The 21,264-nt window shown below is 41.4% G+C and overlaps 1 protein-coding gene across 3 annotated transcripts in view; it reads right to left on the bottom strand.

Moving 5' to 3' along the window:
• SLC44A3 (solute carrier family 44 member 3) overlaps window positions 1–21,264 on the bottom strand; it is a 152,558-nt gene that overhangs the window by 125,301 nt on the left and 5,993 nt on the right. For all 3 annotated transcript variants that reach the window (XM_089677272.1, XM_089677271.1, XM_089677270.1), the window contains exon 3: window positions 4,534–4,638. In XM_089677272.1, the coding sequence (XP_089533398.1) occupies window positions 4,534–4,638 (105 nt within the window). The remainder of the gene's footprint in view (window positions 1–4,533; window positions 4,639–21,264) is intronic.

Genomic DNA, 21,264 nt, shown 5'->3' with positions numbered 1-21,264 from the left:
TCACTTAGACTTGCAGATGGGTATTGGGTCATAAATATACGTGATTGAGCTGTGTTTTTACCATCCCTGTTAAGGTGCAAAAGGAGCGGATGAGGATGTTCACATGCGGCAAAAATGATCCCTCCTGTAATGTTTGGCAGGCAGTACAGCCACTGAACAAGACTCATTCACAGGCCTGTCAACGTCTCTAAAAATTGAAAAAGATGGGGGGAGGCAAAAGAGAATGAAAGGAAAACCTGGGAAATAATAATTTTTATTCAGGCAGTAGGTAGAGCTATAGTTTTTTTCACATAATTGGCATGATTATGTTTTAGGTGTGTTGAACTAAAACCCTTATCAAATGTCTGATTCTGAGGTTTCGATCCAGACAATGGGATAGACTGTTTAAAAAATGTATTTATAATTGGGCAGCACAGTGGCTAAATGGTTAGCATTTCCACCTGGCAGTACTAGGGTCATCGGTTCAAATCCCAACTACAGGACCACCTGCCTGGAGTTTGCATGTTCTCCCTGTGCCTGCGTGGGTTTCCTCCGGGTACTCCGTTTTCCTCCCACACACCAAAGACATGCTGGTAGGTTCATTGGCTCCTGTCTAAATTGTCCCTAGTATGGATATGTATGAATGTGAGTTAGGGACCTTAGATTGTATGCTCCTTGAGGGTTAGGGACTGATGTGAATGAACAATATATATGTAAAGCGCTGCGTAAATTGACGGCGCTATATAAGTACCTGAAATAAATAAATAATTTAAGAAAAACCCAGACCTAAAACCATACAGGAGACCTGTGCCGAGAGAAATTTCTAGAATGCTTTTCAGACACCTTTTGGAAAAAAAATCACTGGCTGGCTGTAATGCTTATTCCAAGATTTCAATGCTTTGAGTCCACTGATCAGAAGTCCTGACTTACTGCATATTTGCCCCAGGTCAGTGACCCAGACTGTACAAATGCCAGGGCCATTCAGGCTACTAGCGGATTTAGAAGGGGAGTAGCAAAGGCAGACTTTTAATGCTGTCTGTGTACCTCACTCACTGACAGTGGTCAAAAAGACAGGAAGTGAAAGGAATCTCCCAAGTGAGGACACGGGCTGTATAAAATTCCAGCTCTCAACCCCACTTTACTAAAGAAAAAGTATTTTATTGTTAGCTGTGTCCCCATTGTCCCCACACTTCTTGTCTTGGTGACTACAGGAAATGAGGTGTAATTCTTCAATACAAGGATAACCACAGCAAAAAGTAGAGAATGAATGGCAGTTGTTCATATACAGTATGTTTGTTTTATTATATAGCTACTTCCAAAAATAACAAAATTCAGCAGTTTCACATTAGTGTGTACACTCCATGAACATGCACCACGCTCCAGGTGTGTTTAAATAGTTAACTGAGTTAACTGTCAGCCTGTGAATGGGGTATCTATTTAAAGAGATGAAGTAATGGGATATATTTGTTTTACTTAACACAAGCAGGGGGAATGTATCACCTCTTGCCATGAGCAAGTCCAGCTTATTTCATATCTTTACCGGACACACTTTGTAAGCATACAGGAATATCATATAATCATTTTCTGGATAACAAAATACAAGAAAAAAGAAAAATACTAAATCAAATTGGTTTGTATACTTCTAAAAATAGAGATGGTTGAACCTTCATTATCTGTGCCTGCAAAACCAGTTCCGAAAGACTTGTATGGGGCCGTCTCTCTCAAAGGTCATTAAAGATTAGTTAATTTAAGTGTCAGTCTTGGCAAAACTTTTTTTTTTAGTTTTGATTAGAGTGGGGAAGGATTAGATACAAGTTTTTATTGCTGCCTGTGTCCCCATTGAGCAGTTCCACCCTCTCTATTTGTGCTGGTGACTACTGTCCTCAGTATATCCAAAATTTTATCTGCTCCAGGGACAACTGTCTAAGAGGGAAAATCCCTTCACTTTGGGAGATGTCCTCTTACCTACTGCGTCTCTAGACAGGAAACAAGAAATAACCTGGCATGGGTTTTACCCCTACCCTACTCCATGAAAAACAAAAGAAAACAAAAACGTTTTGGCAATATATACATACAGTGGGGATCGAAAGTTTGGGCACCCCAGCTAAAAATTTGTATTAATGTGCATATCTAATATCTTGTACTGCCCCCTTTGGCAAGTATCACAGCTTGTAAACACTTTCTGTAGCCAGCCAAGAGTCTTTCAATTCTTGTTTGAGGTATCTTTGCCCATTCTTCCTTACAAAAGTCTTCCAGTTCTTTGAGATTTCTGGGCTGTCTGTCACGCACTGCTCTTTTAAGGTCTATCCATAGATTTTCAATTGTGTTGAGGTCAGGAGATTGTGAAGGCCATGGCAAAACCTTCAGTTTACGCCTCTTGATGTAATCCCCCGTGGATTTCGAGGTGTGTTTAGGATCATTATCCATTTGTAGAAGCCATCCTCTCTTTAACTTCAGCTTTTTCACAGATGGCATCAAGTTACCATCCAAAATTTGCTGAAATTTTATTGAATCCATTTTTCCTTCTAGTTGTGAGATGTTCCCTGTGCCACTGGCTGCAACACAACCCCAAAGCATGATTGATCCAACCCCATGCTTAACAGTTGGACAGAGATTCTTTTCATTAAATTCTGTGCCCCTTCTTCTCCAAACGTACCTTTGCTCATTCTGGCCAAAAAGTTCAATTTTAACCTCATCGGTCCACAGAACTTGTTTCCAAAATGCATCAGGCTTGTCTATATGTTCATTTGCAAAGTTCAAACGATGATTTTTGTGGTGAGGACATAGAAGAGGTTTTCTTCTGATGACTCTTCCATGAAGACCATATTTGTACAAGTATCTCTTTATAGTGGAATAGTGTACCACAACTCCAGTGTCTGCCAGATCTTTCTGGAGGGATCGTGCAGTCAAACGTGGGTTTTGAATTGTTTTTCTCACAATCCTGCGAGCTGTTCTGTCTGATATTTTTCTTGGTCTTCCAGATCTTGCTTTAACTTCCACTGTTCCTGGTGACTGCCATTTCTTAATTACATTCCGAACAGAGGATATTGACATCTGAAAACACTTTGCTATCTTCTTATAGCCTTCTCCAGCTTTGTGAGCTTCATCTATTTTCAGTTTCAGCTTTCTAGACAACTGCTTAGAAGAACCCATGGTGCTGATTGTTGGGGCAAGGTCAGATGAGTCTGGGCATTTAAAACCTTTGAGATTGACATCACCTGGTCTTCCCAGACGATGATTGAGAACAATCCATGACACTGGCAGGTCTCAGCTTGGCAAATGCATGCTATGAATTCTGCAGGGTGCCCAAACTTTTGCAGACGCCATTTTTTTGTTTTCTGTTATTTTGAAAGTGTAAATGATGGAAATAAAATCTAACTTTTGTTGACATATTATAAGAATGTCTAATCTGTAATTTGATGCCTTTTGGAGATTTTTCCATCTTTCCTTGGCTTCTTTATGCACATTAATACAAATTTTTAGCTGGGGTGCCCAAACTTTCGATCCCCACTGTACATACACTTCAATGGTAGAGTTATCTTTTCAGTGTATCTAGTCTATACCTAACCGGAAGTAAAAAATATATTTATCTTTTTTGTCTACTACAAAACACTCTGAAATAAAGCAATAACTATTAGTGCAAAAGGCAATGAAAACCAGCAAATACCAATACTGTAACTTATAACTGTCAGCTGAGTGGGGAAAACAATTCTTGATAGGCTGCAATACTTTCAAGTATAACTAAAGGGAATTTTTTTTTTTTACTTTTGGATAGAGTGGAGTAGGATTAGAACACCTTGCTATCTGTGTCCCCATTAGGGAGATTCACCCTGTCTATTTGTCTACCATTTTCATTGAAAGTGAAAGTAAAAGAAAATCCCAAATTTTGGGTTGTCCCCAGAAAAGTAATATTTATTTATTTATTACAGGTTCTTATATAGCGCCATCAATTTACACAGCACATTACATATATATTGCACATTCACATCAGTCCCTAACCCTCAAGGGGTGTACAATCTAAAGTCCTTAACTCACATTCATACATACACATACTAGGGCCAATTTAGACAGGATCCAATTAACCTACCAGCATGTCTTTGGAGTGCCCAGAGGAAACCCACGCAAGCACAGGGAGAACATGCAAACTCCAGGCAGGTGGCGCCGTGGTTGGGATTCGAACTGACGACTCGAGTACTGCCAGGCGGAAGTGCTAACCATGAGGTGGAATCTTCCAATGGAGCACTAGTTCTGGTGACCTGGGGGGGCCCAAGGGATTCCCTTATTTGCAGGGATTTCCTCTCACTTCCTGTTTTGGCTGTTATACAGGAAGTGAAGGGAAAATCCCCCCAATGGGACACAGACAGCAAAGAAAAAAAAATCTGACAGGGGTTACAACCCTCCCTTACCTTATCCAAAAAGAAAAAAAAAGTTTCACCTATAGTAGTATTTAAACTAATACAATGTTGTTTGCGTTTGCTATTTGACAAATGCCAGTCCAACACAGTATAGTTATTCAGGTAGCTGAGAACATATTGCTTGAAAACAATGACTTACCAAACCTGACCAGAAAAGGAAAAACAACACCAGCCACGGAATATCTGTGCACTTCCTGTACAATGAAGGCCTCCATTGTCTTGGTGTGGGATTTTCATCTGACACCTGAAACAGAGAATTCACATAGTAAAGAGAAGAGCTAATTATGATGCTAAGTGACAGAAGACATTTATAAATTTTCCATCTGCAAGGATGAGGAAACAACAATAACTATGAAGTAGCCTTAAGTTATCAAGGTATTATTTAGTTATTACGGGCTGTTATATAGCCTCAACAAGTTACACAATACTTTACATACTAAGGAGTTGATTTACTAAAACTGGAGAGTGCAAAATCTGGTGCAGCTGTGCATGGTGGCCAATCAGCTTCTAACTTCAGCTTGTTCAATTAAGGTTTGGCAAAAAAACCTGGAAGCTGATTGGTCTCTATACAAAGCTGCACCAGATTTTGCACTCTTCAGTTTTAGTAAATCAACTCCTAATTCTCACCAACATACTCATTAAAGGGTAACTCAACTTTTGTGGAAACAAAATACAACAAATAAAAATATAGCATATATATAATTGCTACACAAGCCATATTGTAATATAAAGGGTAACTCCACTTTTGGGGGAATAGTTAATAAAAAATACATAGCATATTCAATTGCTACACATATTGTAATTGAATGTTATTACATTTCCTCTCAATCTGCAGTGTTGTGATGTTCTGCAAAAGCAATACAATATGGCAACCTGGAGGCATTCTGTACACAATTTGTGTACACAGCACCCTCCAGAAATGTGATTTCCTGACTGTGTGATTGGCTTACTGTTTTTTTCAGAACTCTGCTCTAAGATACAAGTCAGAGTTTGGGCATCCCCTGCAAAAAAATTAAATTTTGGTGAGATTTCTCAAAAAGAAAATCACGTCCAAACAGGTTCAGACCATACCACTTTCCTCATTAGAACCCTGCAAGTGCAGCAGGTAATTGATAATTATAAATCACTCATATTCACATTCATTTTTACATAGACACAAACAGCTATTTCTTCAGAATAACAACAGGTAAGAATCTGAAACATAGTTTGGTAAAATCCTTGCAATGCTCATTGATCACCCAGAGGGAAATGTTTTTTTTCTCAACAAAAGTGGAATTACTCTTTAATGTTAATAATAGTTCCATTTTTATTTCAATCTGCAGCTCTGTAATTTTCTGTAACATTCAATGCAATATGTTAATATGTTGGTGTATATAATGCCCTCAAAAATTAATTCCCTGCTTGTTTGGCTCGCTGATGATCCCAGTCTACACTAAGACACAAGTCAAATTTTAGGCATTCTCTGCAACAGAAATGTCAGCTTTGGTGAGATACTCCCTAAGGGTTAATTGCTTTTTAAGGGATGCAACTTTTCTCATCAAAATACTGAGAGTACACCATGTGAATATAAATAACCAGACCCTCCCATTCAGAATCAGTCTGCACAGGACATGGTCAAATAAACAGCAGAAACAGGTAGGAAATTTGCAGCAAAGGTTGTTAAAATTCCTTCATTGTTAATAGATCATCCAGAAGGGATTGTTTTTTACTCACCGAAAGTGGAGTTACTCTTTAACATTATGTATACACATACTTTGGCAAATTTAAACAGGAACCAATTAACCTACTAGCATGTCTCTACATAACTGGAGTACCCAGAGTACCCCCACATGAACCCAGAGAGAAAATGCAAACTCCATGTAGACAGCGTCCTGGCTGGGATCTGAACTGAGGACCCCAGTGCTGTGATGCAGAAGTGCCAACCACTAATCCACTGTCCTGTGCCATTTTGTGAAATCAGAATTAATGATAGTATCTCACAACAACTGATCAGAATGTAACTGATATTCTCCCACTCAGGACTCAATCGTATTGGTTGCTGTGGGTGAACACTATTTCTTCCTTGAGAAACAATTGTGATGTCAAGTGTGCCCTGTTGCTATAAGAATTTAAAGGGTTAGTTCCCTTTTACCAAAAAACTGCCTATACAGGCACAGATGCTAAAACACACTTTTGCTATAAGTGAAGGGTATTTATGTACCTCATGAAGCCTAACTGGAATACTCACAGGATGTTGCTAGGACGTTGCAAAGAAAAGCCTAGTTGTTACGGCTCACCGCCATCATCACAGATGTAAGCTCTCTCTCTGATTCAAACCTCCTCACATGCTCTTTCCTTCCCCTGATGCAGGAGCTCTGTGCTCAGCATATAAGTGCTCACTCCTTGATGGTGGAGGTGAGCAGCAATTATTATTTTTATACAGGATTTATATAGCGCCAACAGTTTGCTCAGCACTTTACAATATAAAGGGAGACAATAAAGCAACAATACAGTTCAATACAAGAGGGTTAGGAGGGCCCTGCTCCTTGGAGCTTACAATCTAAGAGGGAGGGGCTGGTGGTACAAAAGGTAATAACTGTGCGGTTGGACTGGTAGGAGGAACAGAGGACTCCATTGTTTTATAGACAAAAGTTAGCTAGCATTGAGTACCTGTGTCCCCACACCCTGTAATATATATTCTGAATAAGGTTTAACAATTCTGGGCCTAATGAATGTATAGAATCATTTTATCAACCATGAGTTTTCTTTTTACTAATTTAATATGTGGACCTCTCTTAAGATAATTAATTCCAGGATTCATATTATTTTTTACGATTATATACCCAATTTGTCTCATAAATTTTCATATTTTTTTCATGATTTTAAATATCATATTTATAACAATTTTTATATGGACTTTATATGATGTTGAATTTTACATATTCATAAAATACTTCTTAATAATTTTATAATATTGTATTACCATGAGTTTATTGTCATAATATAATTTATAATAATTTTTAACTATATATGATGCCCAAGTATATACCTGCAAGGTGCTTATTACTGTTAGCCATTTCCATATTTATCTCCTAATCATATTTCAATAATATACCTATTAATACTAATACTCTTAATTTGTACCCGGAGTTATGCAGTAATTCTGGCAACCACAAGTAACATTACTCTCCCATACATTATTATTATTATACAGTGTTTATATAGCGCCAAAAGGTTTGCTCAGCACTGTACATTAAAGTGGGGGGACAGTACATGAGACAATACAGTAACAATGCAATACACAAGGGGTTCGAGGGCCCTGCTCTTCTGAGCTTACAATCTAGGATACATCCCTATAATGCAGGATTCAAAGATATATAGTGAAGAGATAGAAAGATTCTAACACCATTTCGCAAAGAGATTAAATGAATATAAATGGAAATACAAACATCCAACAATGTTTGGTTATAACCGAATAGGCATTGTAAATTATCCACAAGAAAATGGCCACCATAGGTTACAGCTTGAGACCACAAGAAAATGGCTGCGATCTCCAATGTGACAAGATAGAATCACTGGAGACTACAGGAAAATGGCCACGGTTGATCACGTGACCGAAAACCACCAGCAAAACGACGCTGGTAAATTTGACATTTGGCACCTTGTGGGCTTATATAAAGGGTGTTTACATAAGACATCGGCAATGGGCATACCCCTGAGGACGTGCTGTCACACGAAATGCATTGGAAGCCTACATTGCTGATGTCACGCTGCCAGTGGCAGCCATCTTGGTATTTGATTTTACAATTAATTTATTTTCTCCACGTGGATGTTTTCTTACTACTGTGATTTAAACTCATCAATAAATACTACACTATATAAGCACTTTCTGGCTCCTTTGGTTGAGCTGATTCACCCCAGGATTAGATGACACCTGCCCCAACTGGTGGATGGAGCTGCAGGGATAAATCCGAAGCAGTCATTATACCCCCAGATGTGTGACATAAACAGATGCGCTGATTTATTTGCAGTATGGTGAGTGTACATCCATCTGAGGCGGTGGATTCTCTTCATCGGTAACCGCATGTTTGCACCTTGCACACTTGGATAAAGGACGTTAGCAGTTTTCACTGCCTGCTGTATAATATTTATGGTCGTCATGGACTTTCAGTGATTTATTTGATTGTACTATTCATGCACTAGTTTGCACTTTATATATTCGAGTATGACATAGGATATTTATGTTTCATGAGTTTACAGCGCTGCACTTTTATGATATCCGTTATTAGCTGAAGGCAGGATAGGCTTCCCTGAAGAGATAGGTTTTCAGAGATCACCTAAAAGTGGGCAGAATAGGTGATATCCTGATAGATTGGGGTAGAGAGTTCCAGAGGATGGGGGAGGCTCTGGAGAAGTCCTGGAGACGAGCATGGGAGGAGGAGACAAGGTAGCTAGAGAGCAGGAGCGGAGAGGATGGTTTGGGTGATATTTGGAGACAAGATTGGTGATGTAATTTGGGGCAGAGTTATAAATGTTTTTTTATGTTATTGTTAATGTTTTGAATTTTATTTGTTGGGCAATGGGAAGCCAGTGGAGGGATTGGCAGACTTCAAGAGGTACATAAATGGCCTACACCTATAGCAAGGGCTTTATTCAACTTTATCTGCATAGACAGCTTTTTGTTAAAGGTGAATTAACCCTTAAAGTACAACACATGCTGCAGTATGCTGACATAACAGTTCTGTTAGAAAATGTTTCTTTTTTGTAAGGTTACTTAACTCTGTTTCCTCTACAGCAGCGGCTCTCAACCTGGGGGTTGCGACCCCTTTGGGGGTCGAACGACCATTTCCCAGGGGTTGCCTAAGACCATCGGAAAACACATATTTCCGATGGTCTTAGGAACCGAGACACCGCTGCTGTCTCCGGCGATGTGTGGGCGGGATGATATGCTGCCCCTGTCACCGCCTCCTCGCCGCTGATTGGCCACCGGAACTGTAGCTCAGGAGAGGCACACAGGCGGCCAATCACCGGCGAGAAGGTGGAGCTTGGAGAGGAGGAGCCGAGCGGCAGCGCGCGGAGATCGAAGAAGATCGAGGGAGCTGCAGGAACGAGTGAAGAGAGAGGCCAGAGAAGGAAGACAGCTGACAGGTAAGTGCAAATTTTGCTGCTGCAGCCAGGTATGCAGGCTGTAGATGGGAGAGGGAGAGAGCGAGCCCAGGCTGGAGCAGGAGTCAGCAAGGTAAGTATCATTGGTGTCAGTGGGAGGGATAGTGCCCCATCATTTGTGTCACTAATACCAACGATGGGGCACTATTCCTCCCCCCACTGACACCAACGATGGGGCACTATTCCTCCCCCCCACTGACACCAACGATGGGGCACTATTCCTCCCACTGATACCAATGATGGGGCACTATTCCTCCCACTGACACCAATGATGGGGCACTATTCCTCCCACTCATACCAATGATGGGGCACTATTCCTCCCACTCATACCAATGATGGGGCACTATTCCTCCCACTCATACCAATGATGGGGCACTATTCCTTCCACTGACACCAATGATGGGGCACTATTCCTCCCACTCATACCAATGATGGGGCACTATTCCTTCCACTGACACCAATGATGGGGCACTATTCCTCCCACTGATACTAATGATGGGGCACTATTCCTCCCACTGACACCAATGATGGGGCACTATTCCTCCCACTGACACCAATGATGGGGCACTATTCCTCCCACTGACACCAATGATGGGGCACTATTCCTCCCACTCATACCAATGATGGGGCACTATTCCTCCCACTCATACCAATGATGGGGCACTATTCCTCCCACTGATACCAATGATGGGGCACTATTCCTCCCACTCAAACCAATGATGGGGCACTATTCCTCCCACTCATACCAATGATGGGGCACTATTCCTCCCACTGACACCAATGATGGGGCACTATTCCTCCCACTGACACCAATGATGGGGCACTATTCCTCCCACTGACACCAATGATGGGGCACTATTCCTCCCACTCATACCAATGATGGGGCACTATTCTTCCCACTCATACCAATGATGGGGCACTATTCCTCCCACTGATACCAATGATGGGGCACTATTCCTCCCACTCATACCAATGATGGGGCACTATTCCTTCCACTGACACCAATGATGGGGCACTATTCCTCCCACTGATACTAATGATGGGGCACTATTTCTCCCACTGATACCAATGATGGGGTACTATTCCTCCCACTCATACCAATGATGGGGCACTATTCCTCCCACTGATACTAATGATGGGGCACTATTCCTCCCACTGACACCAATGATGGGGCACTATTCCTCCCACTGACACCAATGATGGGGCACTATTCCTCCCACTGACACCAATGATGGGGCACTATTCCTCCCACTCATACCAATGATGGGGCTATTCCTCCCACTCATACCAATGATGGGGCACTATTCCTCCCACTGATACCAATGATGGGGCACTATTCCTCCCACTCATACCAATGATGGGGCACTATTCCTTCCACTGACACCAATGATGGGGCACTATTCCTCCCACTGATACTAATGATGGGGCACTATTCCTCCCACTGACACCAATGATGGGGCACTATTCCTCCCACTGATACCAATGATGGGGTACTATTCCTCCCACTCATACCAATGATGGGGCACTATTCCTCCCACTGATACCAATGATGGGGCACTATTCCCCCCACTGATACCAATGATGGGGCACTATTCCCCCCACTGACACCAATGATGGGACACTATTCCTCCCACTGACACCAATGATGGGACACTATTCCTCCCACTGACACCAATGATGGGACACTATTCCTCCCACTGACACCAATGATGGGGCACTATTCCTCCCACTGACGCCAATGATGGGGCACTATTCCTCCCACTGACGCCAATGATGAGGCACTATTCTTCCCACTGACGCCAATGATTGGGCACTATTCCTCCCACTGACGCCAATGATTGGGCACTATTCCTCCCACTGACACCAATGATGGGGCACTATTCCTCCCACTGACACCAATGATGGAGCACTATTCCTCCCACTGACACCAATGATGGGGCACTATTCCTCCCACTGACACCAATGATGGGGCACTATTCCTCCCACTGACACCAATGATGGGACACTATTCCTCCCACTGACACCAATGATGGGGCACTATTCCTCCCACTGATACCAACGATGGGACACTATTCATCCCACTGACATCAGTGATGGGGCGCTAGTCCTCCCACTGCAAAATTACAGTTATGAAGTAGCAACGAAAATAATTTTATGGTTGGGGGTCACCACAACATGAGGAACTGTATTAAGGGGTCGCGGCATTAGAAAGGTTGAGAACCACTGCTCTACAGGCTCTACAGACTTTGCTATCAGAAATATGAACCACAATGTTTGCAATACAAAAAACACATCATAAATGGCCAGTAAGCACCAGCCGTATCTTTCTCACGTCTGACAACTGGCCCTCTTTTACAGAAATATCAAGCTGCCCTGACAACTGGCATGTGGATGAGCAAGTAAAAACCCTGAACTTGGCACTGGTCACAACCTGGTCTGAGAACTGCCAAGGCTGGGATTCCCAGACTCCAAGTAAATAAACTGGACAGAGACAGGCCAAAGCATTTACTACCAGGAGCTGAATGTGTGAACACTTCATTTACATATATTTCAATTCTCTTATCCCATGTTTCTAATATCCCAGTTTGCAGAAACTATAGATTCTGACAAATCTCTCAGGCTCCTTCACACTTTATATGGTCAACTGTGCATTAAAGTGGATCTTTGGCCAGAGCATACATTTTAATTTTATCCTCCTGAAGCTTCCTCTCTCATACATTTTAATTTTATCCTCCTGAAGTTCCCTGCCTCTTTATCCTCCTGAAGCTCCCTCCCTCTTTATCCTCCTGAAGCTCCCTCCTTCTTTATCCTCCTGAAGCTTCCTCTCTCATACATTTTAATTTTATCCTCCTGAAGTTCCCTGCCTCTTTATCCTCCTGAAGCTCCCTCCCTCTTTATCCTCCTAAAGCTCCCTCTGTACCTCTGTAGTTCAGAAGGCAGACTCTGTGAAATGTGTGATGTGTGGGGAATTTCACAAAGTTTCCAAACTTCAAGATTGTTCAGATTAACAGGAATAGGCTGGAAATAATGTAAAGGACAAGGATAAGTTTACCTTTGGGAACATGTTACATGTTTCAACCCCCCCCCTCATTACAGCAGTATGGGAAGTAGTACCTGGGTGTAACTGGAGCAGTGGCTGAGGACACCTTCTGTGAACTCTGGACTCCTGGGACAGGTCGAGCCTACAGATGCCGCTCCCAATTCCATTTACGGCATGGTGACTCCTTTTATATGGCTCTGGGCTTTGAGCTTTCTTCGAGAAGTACCTGCTGTCACTTTTTGAAAAGAGCTCCGCCCACACGGCCGTATCCTTCATTCATAGAGTTCTGTGAATTAATCAACTACAAGTACCGACAGCCTTTGCAGCTGTCGGGTTGTAGTTCTCAATAAGCTACCATGGCACTGTTGAGCATTCTATTAGTTAATTAATTCTTCCTGTGAGAGTGTAACTGTCTGCCTATACATAGCTTACACTGACTGTCTGCAGGAGTTCTGCTGATCATGGGTGCAATGCCTTCTAGGCTCCTACAAAAAAAAATTGCAAATGCACATTTTTTTAGCTGCAAAAAATGTGCATTTATTATTTTTTTAAAAGGTGAACTAATCCTTAACTTTAAATACAATGTGGAAATGAATATGATTTTAAAAGTACACTTTAAAGTGGTAGGACACTGCAAAAAATAAAACAAAATAATCTTCTCCCTGCAAGTTATGAGCACACTGTGCTAGTATGCATCGCATTATGAAAAACTTACCTGAAAACGAAGCCCTCCAGCAGAGCGCTGTCACTGCTCCCCAGGGCTTTCATCTTCACCAAGTCTTCTTTCCAGGTTCCCAGGCTGACATTGTTTGACTGGCTGAGCCACAATGACTTCACTCCCACGCATGCGCACGGGAGTCTCAGCTGTGGCATGGCTTTCTCAATGGACAGCATGCCGTCCATGGAGAGTACAATGCGCATGAGCCATTGGCATAACTGGAGCTACTAAAGTACGGTATGGTGAACGTTTAGAATAGATTTACTGTACGTACAAGTAATCCTTATTATAGGCTTACCTGTAGGTATAAACAAACAAGACTTTACCACCACTATAACATGTGCTGCATTAAGTTAGTTCATTCGTTCTGAATGGGCTACCAACACAGAGGAACATACCTAAACTCATTTTTTTTTCCTGCAACAGCACATTGAGGATGCCATTCACAATGAATGTGTTGACGCATGTTGTAGCAATGTGTGTTACTGCAACACAATAGTCTAAATGAGCCCTAAAATTAATTTATAAACAGTTTTGGGGAAAATATCAGGAACACAGGGAAACAAAACTACAAAAGCGGAGCGTCTCTTAGATTGTAAGCTCCAAGGAGCAGGGCCCTCCTAACCCTCTTGTATTGAACTGTATTGTTGCAGTATAGTCTCCCTTTATTAAGTAAAGCACTGAGCAAACTGTTGATGCTATATAAATCCTGGATAACAACAATAATCTTATAGCAGCAAATTAGAATTCAGATAAAAGAGAATTAACATTTGTGCTAATTAATTTGCTGTCCCCACTTATTCTCCCGATTTTCTCATGAGTATGGAGCACAGGAAGGGAAACACCGAATTCTTCATGGGAGAAAAACTTTCTTCTGTTTTCAAAATGTTAAATGGTCAGTATTGACCTTCAGGTAAGGAGGATGGTAACTACACACTACTACTGAACTTTATTACCTATTTCACTCTCCACACTTCAAACAGATCATTTTTATCAGGCTCATGAAGGTTATCACTTTATGTGTAAACAGAAAACTCCTCTATTTATAGGCATCCATGAGAGTGGTTGTAAAGCTTAATGCATTCTCTGCATTAAAGGTTAAAAAACTTTTAGGTGCAGCTCCCTCTGCTCTCCCCTCCCCCGAATACTTACCTAATCCTGATATCAGTCCAGCGCCGTGCGCAAGTGAAGCGGCCCTGCTCTCTCTCCCTCCTCACTGGACTCAGTGAAAGCAGAGGGAGCCATTGGCTCCTGCTGCTGTCAATCAAATAGATGGACAAAAGAACGAAGGGACTGAGCACGCTGAGTACCCCCCAGCAAGCGGCTTGCTAAGAGGGCACTCAAAGGCAGGAGAAGCCAGGAGCTCCAGCGGGGGACACCAAAAAAGGAGGATTGGGGCTTGTGGAAAACTACTGCATAGTTGGTAAGTATAACACGTTTGTTATTAAAAAAACTAAAAATGCGACTTTGTATCTCTTTTAATACTATCAGTGGAAGTGTTGATATATATTTTACTGCAGCAAGGAGAAATTTACACATGCACATAACCTAACAAATTAAATTTTCTCAATAAATGCATAAACACAATGTGCTGCAAAATATTCTCTGTCCAAAGGACATGTTCCTATTATTTAACATCGCTACTTGCGCAAGGCATTCTTGGATGAATGCCAGGAAAACAACTATACTCAAAGCTGAAATACATATTCTTAATTTTACCTTCCAAAAGGTTTGTAAATCAGCTAGTCTCCTAACCAAGAGACCACTGCCAGAAACCATAGCCAGGATAGTGAGCACACCTTTCTCCTAAACGATATCCTTATTCTCCAAAAACAATCCATACACATCTGCTATTTAATGGCCCAGGAAACTTCGTTCTCATGAAATTGTTTCTCGAACCTCTCCTTTATCCACTCACTTCTGTTTGCTTGGGACTTGCAGTGAATGTTAGTTGTGGTCATCTGCTGTGCTCTATGCATACTACAAATCCCACAGTTTATAGTTCATACTTAATCTCAGGAGAGAGCAAGATAAGGTGGCTACAATCCATCTTACAGTGGGACCATGGAGAACAAATGTAGTCGTCCTCGAACAGGAAGTCACAGCAAAAATTAAAAAAAAAAAGAATTTGGTTGGAGATTTGGAGGAGGCTGAAAGCAATGGAAGGAACACAGCATTTAGTGTCACTTTAGGAAATAACACACGGCCTGCTGCACCTGATGGTTGCAAAATGAAAAAGCAACACACTGATAAAGTCATCATTCTACACTTTCCAGTCAGCAAATTCTGAGACTGACACTCAGTGAAGGGCAGTCAAGCCTGACAGTCTCCCGGTGCTGCCCCTCTCTTTCCCAGTTTGTCTTGTATTGTAACAGTATATGGACCAATCTACAAGCTCGTGCAGACAAAAACCGAAAATATTTTATTATAAAACAGAGCTGAAGCATAGGCCCAGCAGTGTACACACACTCTCATACAAAAAATCAAACATATGAATGCAGTTTAAGAGTTGGGAATATTGTTTTCCTCTCTTATATAACATGTGACCATAGCTGCATACTGATAGGCAGCTGAAGAGGGGAATGTAACAGTTTACTGGCAGGTATTTGGGCCCATGCCCACATGAGATGAGCTAGTAACTGCCCAGCCACAGTAAAAATATTTGAAGCCTGTGGATTGTTTGTCTGTGCTGGCTCTCTGCTGGCTGCCGCATAAGGAAAACCACAGAAGAAAACTGAAACACTGCCCTGCTTGCTTAAGGTGACAGTATAATCTGCTTACATTTCACTGTCCCCAGTCCCCCCCGCTCCCACCCCCAATCAACACGTTTATGAAATGTTTAAAACCTTTCCAATTTCAGTACAAAGCTTATTTTATGTCATCGCTGGATCTCTGTGCTTCTCTATACACTGCAGGCAGATAATGGATGGTGGGAGGGGCCAGTAGGGGGCTGCAGAAATGTCCTAAAAACATCTTGGCACTCTTCTCAAAAGCAATCAGCATTGATGCGAGCAGTGGACTGGCTTTTAGAAGTTATGTAAATATCAAAATGCCTTGATTGGTGGCTGTCAACCTGGAGGAGTGTATGTTCCTAGGTAGGCTGTATTTGTATTCATCCAGCACAGGTAACGTCCACATGCGGTGTTGAGTCTTCATGACTGAAAGAACTGAAATCCAATGAATGAAAGCAGTGGGCCAGGGACAGCAGGTTTGGGGGGGGAAGCGCTAATTGACAATGGATGGTTTCCAGCCAGGAAATGATGTGTTTTTTAAACTGCTTTTCTCCTGTAAGGAGAAAAGGCATCCATAGGAGCACAGTGAGCATGAAGCCAAAAGAAGTTGTACAGCTGTGCAAGAATAAATGTAAGGCAAGGGTTCAGATTTAAATAGACTCAATGTTGCTCTGCCTACATAACTAAACGAGAATTCAGAAAAAATATTGCTGCCCAAAACTTTATTTTTGGCACTTCCTTTACAAACTCCATAGCTGCCTCATCAAAGAAACCACTGCATTATGAATAGATTTTAATTATCAGGCAATGTGAATTCATACCAGTGCTAAAGCTAAAACCACATGTCTCTGGCTAAAAGGACACTGTGGCTATTTTAGGTCATTAGTGCCTGCACATAGGCCACTGAGAGAAATATTACCTTCTAAAAATGCAAGCCGATGACCTTTTTCATATTTAGTCTTAAAGATACTAAACAATTTTGAATATAGGGACTGTTGATCAGGAGCGGACTGACCATTTGATCACTCAGGCACTGCCCGAGGGCCCGGGGTCAGTAGGGGGCCCCATGAGATTCCCCTGGTACCTTTTTTGGGTGTGGTTTGAGTGTGGGTGAGGACACAGGGGCCCCATGATCCCCTATTGCGCAGAGGCCCCATGGGTTGTCTGTCCACCCCTGCTGTTCATATATTTCTGACTTTCATTATTTCTATATATGCTCTAAATCAGCATCTCAGAACGTACTGAAGCCAGTGTGTCAGCATAACAGCCAGACAAATAGTATTTTCAGAATTAGATCATAAAATGGCAGACCCCATATTTTGCTTGTGACAGGTTTGTTTCAAAGCAGAACTCCAACCAATATAACAAAATAAAAACTAATAGCCCATTAAAAGATAAAATAACAAAACTTGTGTTGGCTGCAATAGCCAGCTTTAATCCAGCCTCATTCAATCCACTTCTAAGCCCAGGATATCCTGGACCTGCCCCAGCCTGTGACTGGACAGTAAAAGTAGATGCAATACAATGAGGAGCTCACTCTGCTTTCTCCTCTAATCAGTATGCTTTTTGCATGCACATGAACTCATTGACTGCTTAAAAAAAACAAAAATTAATGATATACAGTTGGGTCCATATATATTTGGTCACAGGCACAATCTTAGATTTTTTCAGGTATTTACCAAAACATATTCGAGCTATAGTTATGTAATGGATATGGGCTGAAAGTGCACACTCTCAGGTTTAATTTCAGGTATGTACATCCAAATTGGAGGAAGGGTTTAGGGATTACAACTCTTAAGAGTAGCCATCCCCACTTTTTCAAGGGACCAAAAGTAATTGGACAATTGAATGAAAAGCTGTTTCATGGCCAGGTGTGGGCTACTCATTCGTTAGTTCTTCATCAATTAAGCAGGTAGAAGCTCTGGAGTTGATTCTAATGCAAGCCATAGATGGGTCGAAAATCGGCTGATTTTTCAGCCGAAAAAAAAAAATCGGCCGATTTTCGCACCGTTAATGGGTTAATTGGTCGGCCTTTTTTCTGGATTTTGGCACATTTTTGGAAAGTTGGAAAAAAAATCAGCCAATTTTTGCCGATTGGCTGATTTTCGCGGCAATGATGGGCAAATCGGCCGATCTTTTTACCGATAAAAAAATCAGCGCATGAGCTGTGACCTGCAAGAAAAAGAAGAAAAAGAAGAAGAAAAAGAAGAGGAAAAGAAAAAGAAAAAGAAGAAGAAAAAGAAGAAAAGAAAAAAGAAGAAGAAAAAGAAAAAGAGGAAGAAAAAAAGAAAAAGAAGAAAAAAAAGAGAAAGAAGAAAAAAGAAAAAGAAGAAGAAAAAAAGAAAAAGAAGAAGAAAAAGAAGAAGTAGAAAAAAAGAAGAAGAAGATGAAGAAAAGAAAGAAGAAGAATTCCAGTCCGCTATTATATTTGACATGAAAAAGTATTGCAGTTGCAACATTGTATCTATTTGTATCTGAATAAAAACATCTGTATCCGAAATGGATACAAATAGATACAATGTTGCAACCGCTATACTTTTTAATGTCTCTGCAGGGACAGAAGTAATTAAATGCCAGCTGTAGACGGGATGAAAATCGGCCGATTTTTTTTACCATTGGTGGTAACTTCAGCCTATTGAATGACCGACTTCTCGTTTTTTTGGTAAAGAAAAACGGCCGGTTTTCTACCTATCTATAGCCTGCATAAGTGTGTTATTTGCATTTGGAATCTATTGTTGTGAACCTACATCATGTGTTCAAAGGAGCTGTCCATGCAAGTGAAACAGGCCATTGAAAAATTAAACAAATCCATCAGAGAGATAGCGGCAACATTAGGAGTGGCCAAATCAACAGTTTGGTACATTCTGAGAAAAGAAGAACGCACTGGTGAGCTCAGCAACATAAAAAAGCATGGACATCCACGGAACACAACAGTGGTGGATAATTGCAGGATCCTCTCTATGGTAAAGAAAAACCCATTCACAACATCCAGATAAGTGAAGGACACTCTCCAGGAGGTGGGCGTATCATTGTCAAAGTCTACAATAAAGAGAAGACTTCATGAGAGCAAATACAGAGGGTTCACCACAAGGTGCAAACCATTCATAAGCCTGAAGAATAGAAAAGCCAGATTAGACTTTGCCAAAAAACATCTACAAAAGCCAGACTAGTTCTGGAAAAGCATTCTCTGGATGGGTGAAACTAAGATAAATCTGTACCAGAATGACGGGAAGAAAAAAGTGTGGAGAAGGCTTGAAACAGCTCATGATCCAAAGCACACAACGTCATCTGTAAAATTGAAACTGAGAGTGTGCACTTTCAGCCCATATCCATTATATAACTCTAGCTTGAATATGTTTTGGTAAATACTTGAAAAAAACTAAAATTGTGCCTGTGTCCAAATATATATGGACCTAACTGTATATACACAGATCAGCCATACCTATGACTACAGACAATTTAAGTGAATGACATTGATTATCTCATTACAATGGCATCTGAAAGTCAGTCTGCTATGTTAGGCAGTAAGTAAACAGGTCATCCCTGAAGTTAATATGTTGAAAGCAGTTTGTTGTGTATGGGCCTGTATAGCCACAGATCGGTCAGGGTGGCCATGCCGACCCGTGTCCAAAGCCAGAAGTGCCTACACTGGGCACGTGAACCGCAGACTGGACCTCAGAGCAATAGAAGAAAGTGGCCTGGTCTGATGAATCCCATTTTTTTGGTTGACGGCCAGGTACGTGCATGCTGCTTACCTGGGGAAAAGATTACACCAGGTTGCAGTGTGGAAAGAAGTCAAGCCGGGGAGGCAGTGTGATGCTTTGGGCAATGTTCCCCTGGAAAACCTTGCGTCTCGCCATTCATGTGGATGCTACTTTGACATGTACCACGTGACTAAACATTGTTACTGACCAAGTACACCCCTTCGTGGAAACGGTATTCTCTGATGGCGGAGGCTCTTTAAGCAGAATAAAGTGTCCTGCTACAAAAATGGTTCCAGGATGTTTAAAGAACACAACAATAAGTATAAGGTGTTGACTTGGCTCCAAATACTCCAGATCACAATCTAATCAAGCACCTGTGGAACGTGCTGGAAAAACAACTCCAATCCATGGAGGCCCCACCTTGCAACTTGTAGGATTTCAAGGATCTACTACTGATGGCTTGGTGCTATATACCACAGCTTACCTTCGAACATCTAGTGGTGTCCATACTCGAACAGGTCTGGGCTGTTTTGGCAACAAAATGGGGACTCAATATTAGGTGGGTGGGCATACATTTATGGCTGATTAGTGTGTATTAATAATTACAGAGCTGCATTCATTTGACATTATATATCTGCTTAGCGTTCAGCTTTAAAGAATACCTCATATGGCCCTGTCAATAGAAAAACATATTCCAGGCAGAAGCACCTTAAGAACGTGCCGAATATTTCCTTTATCTGAACAGCTCTGGACAGCAGCATTGTCAGTCTTGGCAGAGGGTAGTGTTAAGACTTTAGATGGACTTTACTAACAAACTAAAGCCAAACTCCAGCTAACACCTTTTAAGTAGCTACAGAAACCATTTTTTTCCTTTTGGGATGAAGGTTTTACATAAGAGAATAAAATATGTTAATGTTAAATGGTTTGTCTCAACCCTCTAAGGCTGTTTTCACAGTGATCTTCAGCACCAAATATGCACCAAAAACACACCTCCCTATTGAAAGCAATAGAAAGCACAGCAAAAACACAACAAAAACACACCAGCATTGTGTTTTTGGTGTGGTTTTTGAGTCACATGTCCTTTAAAAAACGCACCAAAACACAGTAAAATCGCTGCACAAATGCAATGAAAATGCATGTGTTTTTGCCATGCTTTTACCGCGTTTGTGGTGCGTTTTTTTAAACGACATGTGACTCAAAAACCACACCAAAAACACAATGCTGGTGTGTTTTTGCCATGCTTTCTACTGATTTCAATAGGGAGCTGCATTTTTGGTGCATATTTGGTGCTGAAATACACTATATTGCCAAACATATTGGGGTACCCCTCCACATCATTGGATTCAGGTGTTCCAATCACCTCCATGGCCACAGGTGTATATAATCAAGCACCTAGGCATGCAGACTGCTTCTACAAACATTTGTGAAAGATTGGGTCGCTCTCAAGAGATCAGTGAATTCAAGCATGGTACCTTGATAGGTTGCCATTTGTGCAATATAGTGAATTATAAATATTTGCTTTAAGTGGTCT

Source organism: Staurois parvus, unplaced genomic scaffold (assembly GCF_062004578.1).
Source record: "Staurois parvus isolate SC_StPar_1 unplaced genomic scaffold, SC_StPar_1.0 ptg000183l, whole genome shotgun sequence".
Lineage (NCBI taxonomy): Eukaryota > Metazoa > Chordata > Amphibia > Anura > Ranidae > Staurois > Staurois parvus.
The sequence above is the reverse complement of the archived record's forward strand: the minus strand, read 5'-3'. Positions and strand labels throughout refer to the sequence as shown.